Raw genomic sequence first — 13,721 nt, 5'->3', positions numbered from 1 at the left:
GTAGAAAAACTAGTAGATGTACCAAATAAACTTGTTGGATATGGAGGCCATGCTGGGTTTGATATTGCAAAGTGTTCAAGAAACTTCACCAACATAGATTATTTTATTGAGGATGCAATTATTCTTCACCAGATGACAATGTATTACTGTTTGAGAAGAAATAACCTAAGGTGCTCAGTCACAAAAGTTATTGGCATTTTTGGAAGAAATTGAACTCTTAAGGGAAAATACTGGAAAATTTCAGGTGTGTGTTTATAAAAGAAGGCTCCTAGATAAAACCAACAGAAGTTAAACAGGTGTTGAAATTTCTGCAAGAGTGCTTATTTGTTCGTCTTCAAGCAAACTGATGGGAAAGCATATATAAGATCAACCACAAATACCCCTTGACTGCTTATGCCTGCCTAGCGGGAGTACTGAAGATGTCGTCGTTCCTCTGCTCACGTTCTTCATACCTCAGGGTTTTTTGGTTTTTTTTTTTACACATTCGTATGTATTTGCACACAAACCCTGGCACCCACATTAAAGTCTCTGGGATCAGTATTTCTGTGCAGTTTTATGAAGTGTTTCTTTATATGTTTCTCTTGAGATATTTAAAAACATGTGCAGTGACCAGCTGAAACTTCCATTGCAATAAGGTGTAATTAGAACTGACCTATCATATGTGCTAAAGATGGTTATCAATTCTTTCGTGGAGTACAGTATGCTTTTTCTGTTCCTGTCCAAAACTCGGATGCTACGTGGAGGACGAACAACCTGAACGGACTAGTTGAAAGAGTTTAATCTCTTCCCCTGGTGCTTGAGGCTTTGGAAATTAAACTGTCCTGGTGTTTTGCCACTAGAATGCCTCATTCCAAAATACCAGCATCTAAATTAAATAAGATGTATATGCTGAAGCAAGAAGATTGAAGTTGCTTGTGGATTTTTATGTATGTATAGTGCATGACTGATAATTGAGGATAGGCTGTGCAAATTTTTTAATCCTGAGGAAATCTTCAAGTTACTGAGTTTTGGGGTTTTTTTAACATACATCCCTTCTGAGGGTCTAGGAGAACAAATCAGTCTTTGGCAATCTGGCAATGGAACTATTTTATGATGAGTATCACCATAACTTTTTTACTTGTAGACTTATTTTGCATTTAATTCATCTTTTCAATAGAACTAAGTGTTATGATTTAAATAACACAGGCTTTGTAATAATTTTATAATGTGAATTTTAATAACACTGATTCATATCCAGTAATCTGCTTCTTGGAAGGAGAAGGTCAGTAAGCTGTGGAGTAACTCAGTTATCTGATGCTTGGGAGTTCCTTTCAAATGGATAATACAGATAAAAGACAGCTATGAAACTAGCAACTGTACTATCATCTTGATAGTATTCTAATAAGTTTCTGGGAATTATGGATTCTGCAAATTAAACTCAATGTAGACAATTATGATGTTTCATCTAAGTAGAGATAACCCCTTTTGAAACACTGTAGAGCTGACAACTGGAAAAAGAAATTTAGGAAATTAAGTGATTTCAGAACTGAGTATGTCTAGGAAAGATATATATTTAGTTAAAGCATTGTAGATTTTTACCGTGGCATTTTTCCTACCACTGCTGCACAGTGGATTGTTCAGTAAAGTATACTATTGAATGTTTAGTTGATTAATTTTTAGATTTATATGAAAACTTTACAGATATTGGGAATAGCCTAAACATGAGATTGTTAAATTTTGTACAGGTGCTTACATATGAATGTTTCACAACCATTTAAGATATTACCTGACATTTATAGCAATTCCTGTTACAAGAAACATTAACAAACTGGTTTCAAAACTGATGTGTGATATGAAGTGTTGCTAAGACTTAGTTATAGTTACTGGGCTTCTCCGGTAGGTGGAGAACTGCACTGAGGAAAAGTTGGTACGCTGGCCCTGCCACGCTGAGCTGCTGTGTTCCCCTAGCTAGGTGAAGGGGGTTGCCATCAAGCCTGCTTGAACCTCTTCCTTCCTGATGTTTGGTTTCATTTTTGTTAAACGTGAGAGCTACAGAAACTGTTTAAACACTGCTTTTTTTTATAGTTTACATTATCAACTATCTATTTTTTAGAGACACTGATACACCTTTTAAAAATAAAAGGTATAGAATTTGGGGTAGTGTACAGAAATTTTTGAAGACAGTAGTAAAGCACCCATTTTTATGAAAAATTTTATGGCATAATTACAACTTCCTAACTGCATGCTATGTTGCAATAGGACTTCATAAAGCTATCAAGGATTGGTAAGTAGTATAGAATGTAGTTAGAGCTAAAAAATATGATATTTAGTATATGTAAAATTTCATATCACAGTTAAGTGTTTTGCATAATAAAAATCTTCTGTTACAAACTCTTGGGTTTGTGCTTCGCAGAGCTGTTATCTCCCTCTCTGCAGCTCTGACAGTGGCCTACCATGTTAAAATAACTTGTGCTTCCTATGGTGCCTTTTCAGCTTTAGCCTACTGTGTTAGTTTGATTTTTGCTTCTGACAACTTCCTTTGGCAGTGTCCCTCTAAAATAAATTCTAACCTGAAGTATCAGCTTCCTTGTGGCTTTCTTTTGAAGGTTTATTTGGTGCTCAGTTGGAATATCCTGGCAAAAGGGGACAAGTGAAAAGCAAAACATGTCTTAAATACTGTAAAATGTGTGATCCATAAAAATGCCCTTTCACAGTTGCAAGAGTTATGTTGTTACTGAGGGAAGGTATTCCTTTCCCACAAATCAGGTTAGTAGAAAAGTGGAAGTCAACTTCGGAGAGATTTTGAGGTGCCTGAGTTATTCTGAGAGAATACAATCTCCTTTGACTGCTATGGACAAAAGTTACAATGGGACATCCCTGACATCCATTTGAGCCATGGCAGTTTTCGTTAGAGAACTTTGATTAGCACAGTGCAGTTGTTCAGGCCATGTCATCTTATTTAGTAGTCTGGTATTAAATATTTGAGCTGCAGATGGCTATTCCAAACAAATTTTGTTACTGTAAAAGCTCAAAGATACTCTTCTGTGGATAAAAATGAGTTAAGGTAAAAAAGCATATTCAAATTGGAAAAGTCCCTTATGGAATACTTAACAGGCTCCCTTGCTGCAAAAGCACCAAGTGAAGGCTCTTGGCTATGCTGAAGGAAAGCACAGGTCTGCCCCTTCCAGACAAACGCACATGAAAGAGCTGGAGAGTTGGTTCTTGTGATAATCCACTCGTGGGAGAGTCTGATTGTGTAGAGGTAGTTTCCAGTTAGTGCTTGTTGGATGCATATCTTCTGGAATGACTTGAAAATTTTAACTTGTTAACCTGGATTTTGATACTTCTGGCAGCGTTCTTGTAGTTGAAAAAGTTGAAAGATACAATCTCTTCCTCAGCATAGTTCTATGTTTATCTTCCCTCTGTAGAGGGAGAACATTGATACCGTTAAAGTCATGTCATTTAAATTTTAATTTGAGTACAGTTTGTGCTGAATCTTGAGATTTTTTTTGTTCATGGAGAGCTAATTTCTAACTTGTAAAGAATATCAGTGAAATCCTGTGCATTGTTCGACTACAGTGGTCCTTGCTAGATTGGCGTTCTTCGGTGTTAATTCCACTGTTGTGTCTTTGAAGAGGTTTGAGACAGTTCTTTAAGCGAAGACAGCATTGGCTATTGCAAGTGATGGGTGATGACAATTTAAGGTGCTGAGATTATAAGCACAAGAAGAAGAAGGCTTATAAAGATGCTTCTTATTAACCTGAAAGAATAATCAACTTGAAAAGATTTAAGAACAAGCAAAAACTGGGTAACTGGATGGGAGTAGAAAGGAGGAGAAAGGAAGGAACTAGTATCTAATACCAGAAAATATTAGGATAAACTGAGGATGTATAAAAGTTAAGTTGAATAATAAAATAAAGGTTCTTAAGCAGAAGATGAGGAAGGAAGTGGGATACACAGCCTCTGTTACACAGAGAGGATGGGGTTTATTTTAATGGTAATCCAAGGAGGACCCAAAATTGGATGCATTGCATCTGTTTTCCTAAGGATAGTGATGTTTATTGTGAAGCCAGAGACAGCTGATATTAGGAATGTGGGTATGGAAGAGGTGGCTGTTGCATTCAAATCAATACAGAGGGAGGCAGCAGAAAGATGTGGATGGAACATAGCTTCAGAAATCTTCAAGACCTAGCTTGTGATGCTACAGACTTCTTGATACTACAGGCTTGTGATATGACAGGATGGAACAATTACTTTCTATAAAAGATGTTATTCTCTGTGGTAAAAAGGGACTGGTGTTGAGGGCTTGGGAAGTGTTTCTAGTTCAGCAATCCTTTTTCACAGCTGCTTGATGTGTGAATGTACTGAACTTCCCGTAATTCAGGTAGGTGCTGCTGGTAGAATAGGATCAGGGTCTTAGTACCTTGCTTGCACTGAGTTTGCAGACAGTCAAGTGAAGTGTGTTTCCCACTGTGGGTAGCTCTGCAGGGCTGGACCTGGCAATTCTTGGGTCTACCAAGAGAAAGGAAGCTCTCTTGACCTGGAACATGCCTGAAGTTTGGAGGAACTGCTTGTGTGTTGTCCTGTCAGTAAGCCTCTATTGCGTGTGTTCAGATCCTTATCCTCTCTCTACAGTTTATGTGGGGAACCAAAGTTCAGGGCTGTTGGAAGGGATAGGTTTGTGTGTTGGGTTTTGCTTGAAAGCCAGAAGCCTAATAGCATCATTAAGAATACATTACGTTGATTTAGCAGATACTCAGCTGCTACTTTTTTGCCTAGTTCAGATTTTGAGTTGGAGATACTTCTTATGAAAATGCTCCGTAATGGTCTCTCTGTGGCAGTTGACTTGCAGGGTGGTCTTCTGTTAGATCTTTGCTAAAGAACACAATTGATGACCTGTGTAGCTTGACCTGTACTTACATTTTTCTTGAAATTAAGAGCTATTTTCTCTTAGAGTCACTTGAAAGCACTAGAGGTTTCCATCTGGTCACACTGTAACTTGTGTCTGGTGTTATAGCAGAAATCCTGAGGAACTTGGGATTTTACTCATATCTTTTTGTTCAAAATGTTGGGGCTGTCAGCTGTTTGTCTTGGGCAGCACTTATACTCATGAACCCCAAGTCCCCAGGGGAGTTAGGCTGGCCAAACCCTCAGGATTTTAGTGTTGATATTGGAAAGATCAGACAACCAGTGCTTTTTGTATTACTCATCCACAATGTACTGTCAGTCAAATCCCACTTCTTGGTCACATCTACAAAGCCAGCATGGATGGTACTGCTCTGTTGATTTGGGATTTACACTGTGCACCATGAAGACCAAGTTGTTGGAGCTCAGAATCTGTTTTGCCCAAGGCAAATACCTTTTTCCATACTTCAAAGAAAGTCATACTATTCCAATCAAAACCGTAGCATTATAATAAGTTATATCCTAGGTATGCAGAGTACTAAGGACCTAATTAAAACACATCCTATAAAAAGGCATTTTGTTTTCCCTTTGTCTGAAGTGACAAGATCTTGAAGCAACCAAATGTTCCCTGGTTAGGTGGATTAAGTTACATATTACAAAGCCATAAAAAAAGTACCAGACAAGTCTGAATAATTTTGCTCACGATGTTGCAGAAAGAAAAGTCTGTACTTCCACTTTAGAAGTCTTCTAACAATCTTCTGTCAACATCTGAAATTTTATAAAGATGGATTTTCTATCTTTTGTAGAGCCCTCCTTCAGCAAGAAGCCCTGCAGTCAGTGATCTATTAAAAAAACCCCATGTTTTTCAGGCATTTAATCTTAAGGGCTAGAATTTTGGACTTTTTGTTTCCCCTTACTTAATGTTCACTGCTCGTTATTTTCCATGAGTCACAGAAATGTGGGAGATGTTTGACTGTAGAATGGAAAATTTCTTACCTGATAACTTTTTTTAATACAACAGCAGTATCTTCTTCAATTTTACTCCCTATAGTTTAGCAGCCAAGAAAAATGTCAACTTTGTCCATTCCTTTTTGTAGACTATTTAGCCAGGTGCACATAGCTTACCTGATTGGTAGTAGAGTACTTCTACTAATCTATAGCCTTGAAAGGTTGATGCAGCATTGAATGGCTCTTCCAAGGCACAGCTGAAGAGGAGGATGCATTGTGGTGCTGAGCTATCTCTGGAATTGTAAAGAAGTGGAAAGAGTCTGCCCCATACAATAATGAGAGATACAGCCAGCAGGAAAAAATACTGGCAAGAAATTTTCAGTGCTTTAATGGGTACTTTTAGCAAATAGCTTGCATACACTGGTATCTTCAGGATTATTATTTCCTTCAGAGCAGTGTATTTAACATCCGAATTAGTTGCACTGTAAGGATGATTGCTTGATTTGGCACTTTCCATCTGTACTGCCTGTTTTGTGTGTTAGTAATTGTCTTTATTCTGTTGTTAAAGAATCAGACATATAACTAAAAAAACCCAAAAAACAAAACAGTTTAAAACACAGTTATTACCTACAGTGTCTTGTTTGTATGATATTCTATAATTGTCTTGTTTTGACATTGCTAGCAAATTTAACTTGTTAGCAAAGCTTGTAGCATTGCAAGTTAAAATTCCTCAATAACCTTTTGTTTTTGGAAGATGCTGTCTGCTGCAGCTTCCACTTGTATTCTTGTGCTTTTAGTGATTTTAAAATAGTATCTCAGTTTCACACATAAGAAATTCTACCCAATAGACAACAGCACAAGTCACTAATTGAAATTACTGAATACATTATAGTAATTTTATATTCTGTATGCCAGAGAAAGTGCAGCCATGTATGTTACATATTGAGTTTCATAACTTACCAGAAGTACAGAAATCTGCATGTGTTAGACTATATGCCCTAACAGAGTGGGCATTTTGGAAGACTTGAGTTCTGGTCTTAGTGGTACTGTGATATTTGGGAGATCATAAAAACAGGTACAGTACCTTAGATTAAAGGTCTGTGTAGATGTTACCTTGTCCCTCCAGTGTTTAGTATAAACAGTTACTTCATCTTCTCATACTGTTCTTTTCTGTAAAATTAGCACAATTACAGAGATATATGGTATATGATTTAGGCATCAGCTGAATAGACACTAGATTTGAGGTAGTTTAAATACATTACATTCTCAAAATAGCCTATGTAATAGGTACAGTATTCATCTTTTAATGCATTTAATATGTTAGGATGTCTTTTCTAATTTGCTTGAGGGAGGATCAGATTATTGAAGAATAAAGCTCTCATTACGGCAACCTTGAAATTATGACTGCATAGCAAATGCAAAAAAAAAACCAAACCACCTGATGTGAAAAGAAAAAATAAAAGATTCATTACATACAAATCCTACACAAATTTCGTATGTAAACTCCTATCATCGCATAATTATTCTCAGTACTGATCATTGCTTACTTTATAGTTACATTTGTTAAAAAACCTCCTCAGTTCTTAGGTCATCTTGTACCTGTTAGTGGTCTTAAAAATTAATGAGTTGTCTTAAGTGGTTTGTTGTATTAATATGAGTGAAAGCAGTAATAGAAATAAGTTGATCCTTGAAGATAGGTATTGTTTTAGTGGATAGTGTTGTCTAGCTTAAAAATTCTGCTTGTCGTTGCCTGGATATCTAGCATTCTGAGGATGTGTAACTGAGCAACGTAATTCCAAGTCAATGCTTTTGCATGGGTCTATATGAAAAGAAAATTATGTATTTTTTCTGACTGTTTATTCAGGGATTTGATAAGCACAGATTCAAGCGTAGTGTTTTGAAACTGATGCAGACATCAGATGAAACCGTAGAGTTGTGCAGGAAAGGTATTCACGTAAAAATGTCTTGAAATATAGTCTATTATGCAACCTGAATTTGTCTGAAGCCCCAATTGTTAGCTGTTGTTGTATTCATTTAATTTTCAATATTTAACTCTTAACTGTGATATCTCTCTGTAAAAATTACTCTGTTCCTAATGTTTAAAATCTGTTTCCAGGCTGCAAGCTGCTATATAAACAAGACTTTGCAAGACGGTTAGGACTGAGATGTGTTACTTGTAATTACTGCTCACAGCTGTGCAAAAAGGGAGCAACTAAGGAACTTGATGGTGTAGTGAGAGATTTCTGCAGTGAAGAGTGCTGTAAAAAATTTCAGGACTGGTACTACAAGGCAAGTAACTCAGAATTTTTGACGAGAGCTCCACAGTTAAAAAAACCAAAAATGCACATGTGAGGATATCTCAAGGACTGTGCAGCAAATATGGCTTACTTCAGCAAAGCATTTGCTACACAATAAGCAAATGTATTGATTTCATCATTTGAGTTTTCTTAGATCTTAGAGCAGCATTTCTACCATCTGATTTTATTAATTCATTTGGCAAGGAAGTCTTGAGTTACAGAAAAACAAGAAACTACTATGTATATTTGTTACTTTACAATTCCGATTTTTTTCTCCTCAATTGATACCATATTTTTCTTGTCAGAACTTCTTAAATGTGTATTCAGAATGTTGAAAACACTGTTGATAGCAGCTGGATGATACCTTGAATTGACTGACGATAAACTAGGTTAGCAGAGTTTTTCTTGTTCCTGTTTTTGCCTCCTTTTTTGCCTTTTCCCTTCTCCCACAGTTTGAACTGCAGAGGCTTTGATTGTTCAGTATTTCCCAGTGGAAAGGATGCCAAAGGGAAAAGCAAGACCAAATGGATTTCTAATAAAAGTTTAAATCAAACAGATGGCATCTATTTCTAAATCTCTGGAAGCTTAACTACATTGTGAAGCACAACCAGCAAAGAGTTCACGTTAAGAGGTTTTTTGTTTTCATTTTTTTTGAAAGAAATAAAGGTGAAATTGGACTGGGTTTAACCTGCGATTAGTACCATGGATAAAATATTTGATCTCTGGTGTGAACATCCTGGAAAGCTACACTGATAATATCAAAACAAGAACTACACTTGTGGATGCAATTGCAAAAAAGACGGTACAAAATTCATCACCTTACCAAAACTCTGTACACAGCCTGGAAGGCAATAAAAAGCTTGAAATGTTAGAGGGCTAAATACAAGTCCTGTAATTCAAGATGATCTACCTACCATAAAAGAACTGAATCTGAAGACATACCTGATATTTTGGAATGGCTGGTTCCAGAAATGTTACAGCCAAACATTGTAAAGTCTTTATTTTGAATAATGTATGTAGGGTCCTGTTAGACATTCCTGAAAGGAAAACTACTGAAGACCAGAATGTGTTTCTTCTGTCTCATGTGAAAATAGGGTGACGAAGCTTGGCTGCAAAGTTCTTAAACTTACTAAAATGTTAACTTCATACAACAATATTTAATCTCTATGCCTTAAAACTTCGGGTATGGGGTGAAATTTATCCCTGCGTAAAAAGTGCCTTCTGACAGAGAACTTAATAAAGCTTTGGTGTGCTTTAGAAATCTCTTGGTGATTCAGCGAAGAATATAGTCTGGGGGTGTGCATACCAAACTAGTTTCATGTACATAAACTTCTATGGAAGCTTGTACTCTGATTCTGGTTTGAGAACCACTTGAAAACTCTGACTTCAGGTTATCCTTCTGATCTGTGGGATAAGGCAATAATAACTTAATTGGCCCATTAAGTCTGGTTAAGAAATGCTTTTGGTACTGTGGTACAGGAGAGTTAGACATGATGCCATGAAAAGGCAATTTAATCTAAACAGACTTGCTGGTAACTAGTGACTTTTGATACTTTTGATGATACTGAAGTGTTAGATATTTTTACTTTTTGAATCTTACGCTTGCTAGTGGAACTAGTGTTACATGATGTTGAATTGTTGATTGTCATTTTTTCCAAATACTTCGTAAAGCCTTTGCCTAATTCAGTTCTGGTTATAAAGGTTTGGGATTTATTACATGGGGAAGACATGTAATAGGTTTTGGGAAATAGTGTGTTTTGCTAAAATTGTCTTTTTTTTTTTTTTTTGTTTAAATCCTTGCTGGTAACTTCTCCCTCTTTTATAAAATTCACTCCAGATATCTTAGATTTGGTAGTGCATTGTTAGCTGATGTTCTTACCTAGCCATAAATAGATAATGATCAAAATATAGGAAGACAGAATAGATATGGACCCCTCCCCGAATTTGTACTTCATTTGCTGTTTTGTCTGTTAGCTTCTTAAAAGAACAGTTACATATGTATGAGCTTTGTCTCATTTATGCAATGTCCAGTGTTATTTTGGAGTTTCAATGAATGTATACATGAAGAGAAATAAGTAGTAATAACCTAGTAATGTTTTAACACCAGCATTGTGTTCATTAAACAAGTGTTTGTCTCCATCTTCTTTGTCTACTTTTTTTTATGGACATATCTTTCTCATGTAGTGTTATCTGGAAAACATCTTAACTTTTAAAAATAATTATATTATGGGAGAGCTTCCCTGAATGCCAAAATTCTCTTCTCAAAAAGCCAGAAGGTAGTAGTGGTAGAAGCACAACAGACTGTTATCTAGAAGTATTATAAGCACATCAGACTTCTATAGAAGTGTTCTTCAAACCTAATATGAGGGATTGAAATGTGAAAGAATAGTTCAGTCCTAATCATCTGTTGGGTGACAGCTACAGTTACCAGTTGGTGCCAAGTTCTGAGGAAACTTCTACTGTATGGTGTCCATGCACCTCTAAGACGAGAGGTAAAATTTTTGGTGTCTTGAGGTTAGCTCCTTAAGTTATTAGAGCTCCTCCTGTAAACTTCAATTGCATGCCATGGTTTGGATGTCAATCTGAAAAATGCCTGGGAAATTTCAATGTAAATATTTTAGTAGCCTGATGTTTGATGACAGTTTCAATCATTTGATGTTACTTATACTAGAGCATTGAAAGTACCTCAAAAAAGAGTATGCAGTTCTGAGAACAGCACAGAAATCTGTTTCTTTAAATATACATTTTGAAACATTGCCAAAAATACTACAGCTGAAGTGTGCTTACAGGTCATTCAAGGCTACAGTGGAGTATTGATTGGACTGAGCATGTATGGTGATGACTGTGTATTCAGTGGAGGTCAGGTGTCTTCAGCAAAGACTAAGTAGGAGGTGGGGAACTACAGTCTAAGGCATAGAAAAATTATTGTGACTGGTGAGCTCAGATAGCAATGGTTGTCAACAGTAGTAAAATTTGAAACAACGGAGCCAGCATTAATCTAAATGGTAAAGGCAGCAAGACAACCTGGTGGAATTTCTCTTGTCCGAATTTAGCTGTTGTATAGTTAGGCATCTCAATTTCAAGTAGGTACTGTTTCAGAACAGTTGATCTCCTTTCTCTTATAATCACTCACTCTCTGGAAACAACTCTTGCTTCCTATTTATTGTGGATTGAACTCGGAATAGACAGCTGAGATTAAGTCAAATTAATACCAGTCCAAACCATGGGAGAACACTTAGAAACAGGTTATTGGAGGATTAAAAATGTAAATAAAAGCCCCACGTGTGAAAACTTTGGTTTTAAACCAAGTTTGGGGCAAACATTAGTGATTTGTAATAATCACCATGCCCATTTGAACATATTGAAGGTTGGACCTGGGAAAAGAATTGGACCAAAAAGCAGTCATGAGTAGCAAAGGAGTTATGTGCAATTGGAGCACAGAGAGTATAGATGGACTTTTTGGAAACACAGAGATAGAGCAGACTTGAAGGCAGGTATTCTGGAGATTCAGTTAACATATAGTGCCAGTATCCCAAATGAAAACAAATGGAAAGGGGAAGGAAGGAAAAAGCAGAAAATCATGAATTCACACTTTCGCTATCAATTAATTCCATGGTCAGGGAAGTGGGAAGAGCAAGCAGGTAGTTGGAAACTTTACACCCTTCCATGCACTATAGTATTGACAGCAAGCATGATTATGGAAATGGTAGAATTATGGTGTAGCAAAGGTAGGGGTGAGAAGTGAGAAGTGAAGCATCCTTATAAAGGAATCTTGGGCTTGCTAAGGAATATTAATTTCCATGTGGAAACAAACCAAAATTTTTTGCACCTAAATACCTTAGTAGCAGCCCAGGAGAGACAATAATACACTTACTCAAAGGCCTAAACGAAAGAGCAGAACCAGGGGAGGGAGAAAACAGTTGCAGGAAGGCTGTAGTTGCTGCATTTGACAAGATTTGTCACCTTTTTCTTTCTTTGAAGGAGAGAGAAAATTGAGCAGAAAGTGGTGCTTTGATAGTCAAGCAGTATGCAGCAGGATAGAATAGGTGGGCTTTTTCTCTACATGGGTCAGCTGTCATTCTTAATCAGTGTTAGATGGGCTTGAGATTTAAAATTAGAGTGAATTATACATAGTTTTTTTTCTACTGGTATTTCAGCCTTTTGGTGGCTTTGGATTGAAGGTGTGAATTCACAGTTTCCCTGAACTGATAAATATAGGCTATTTTGGCAACACTCCACACTTCATCTTCTTCCCCGACTCCCTTCCAAGAATACAACTTACTTGCTCTTTTGTCCCACTGAGAACATCTCTGCTGCAAAATGAACTGTGGATCAGTGTCAGCAGAAAGTCGAAGTGGCAAATGTAACAAAAATTGAGGGAGGATGAGGGTAATGCAGTGCTGTAAGGTCCCTGACCTTGCGTACCCTGCAGGTGCAGAAGCACTACTGCTGACACCTGCACAGAGGAGGGGGAAAAGAAGTACCTGCCTGTCCAGGAGCACCTGGCACTTAGTGTGAGGTGATCCTGAAGCCACAGCTTCAATTGCTCCCAATTTAAAGCTGGTTATACTGTTAGAATTGAGTCTCTTGATGTATCATCTTAAATAGTTGAAAATTACAACTGAAAGCTGAATTTCCTGCATTACCAGAGGATGGTGTTGGACTGTTCAAGTACAGAGAAGGAACTCAACATTTAATTACTTTTTAAATTTGAACTAACTGACCTGTTCATACTTTCTTGGAGTTGCAAGAACTACAGTTGGACTTTTTTTTTTTTTAAGCATCAGAGCCTTGTGCATAACTGCAATGTTGTGTATGGTTTTACGTATTAATGTTTTATGTTGCATATTATCATAACTTCCCTCTTCCTCTCCTGGCTATATTATTAGGTTGACTTATTTTGGATTCCGGAGCATCCATAGAGCTTTTATTTTTTTAAGAACTGCTTTAGGGTGGAGGTTGCAAGCAATATCAAGGGGAGCAGTAGCGCAAACAACTCTTTGCTTACTTGAAGATCTGAAACTGGGGCTACCGCTGTTCAGATAATAATTTATAGTATGGCTGATTAAATTCAATGGAATCTATTTTGGAGAAAAACAATGTCTGTCTTAGTGATGCCTTACAAAATTATCATGTAGGCTGGTGAAAGATATATTACTTAAAAGTTTAGCTAGGGATACAGAAGAACAAAGTTTTGAGTTTCAAGTTACGTGCTAACTAGATTTTGTGGAAGCATCTTTAGTTTGAGAGCTATTGTTTATAAATCATAGAGAAATTTTGAACTAAATAATTGGAATCTAAAATTGTTGACAAAAACAAAGAAAATATAAAAGTTATTTACACTAAAGGGCTCTGATTTGATACCTAGAGAAGTGATTCTGTTTGTGACTTAATACAAAAAAACCACCAAACTTTGGGGGGAAAAGAACAACTCTACTTGTCCTCGGTTCAAGAGAGTCATTAAGGATTCTCAGTCACTTTCTGCTCTTGTTTTGCAGAATGCTTCAGTGGAATTAATTAAAATTGATGCATAAAATTCATTTTTTGCTGACTGTCTGGAAGTGAACAATTTTTAAGGTCTTAGTGAAACAA

At 36.7% G+C, this 13,721-nt stretch overlaps 1 protein-coding gene across 11 annotated transcripts in view; it reads left to right on the top strand.

Moving 5' to 3' along the window:
* ZMYM2 (zinc finger MYM-type containing 2) overlaps nt 1–13,721 on the top strand; it is a 95,773-nt gene that overhangs the window by 59,123 nt on the left and 22,929 nt on the right. For all 11 annotated transcript variants that reach the window (XM_076328137.1, XM_076328138.1, XM_076328141.1 and 8 more), the window contains one exon: nt 7,949–8,121. In XM_076328137.1, the coding sequence (XP_076184252.1) occupies nt 7,949–8,121 (173 nt within the window). The remainder of the gene's footprint in view (nt 1–7,948; nt 8,122–13,721) is intronic.

This window comes from Aptenodytes patagonicus, chromosome 1 (assembly GCF_965638725.1).
Source record: "Aptenodytes patagonicus chromosome 1, bAptPat1.pri.cur, whole genome shotgun sequence".
In the NCBI taxonomy this organism is placed as follows: Eukaryota; Metazoa; Chordata; class Aves; order Sphenisciformes; family Spheniscidae; genus Aptenodytes; species Aptenodytes patagonicus.
This window is presented reverse-complemented; position numbering and strand designations above follow the sequence as displayed.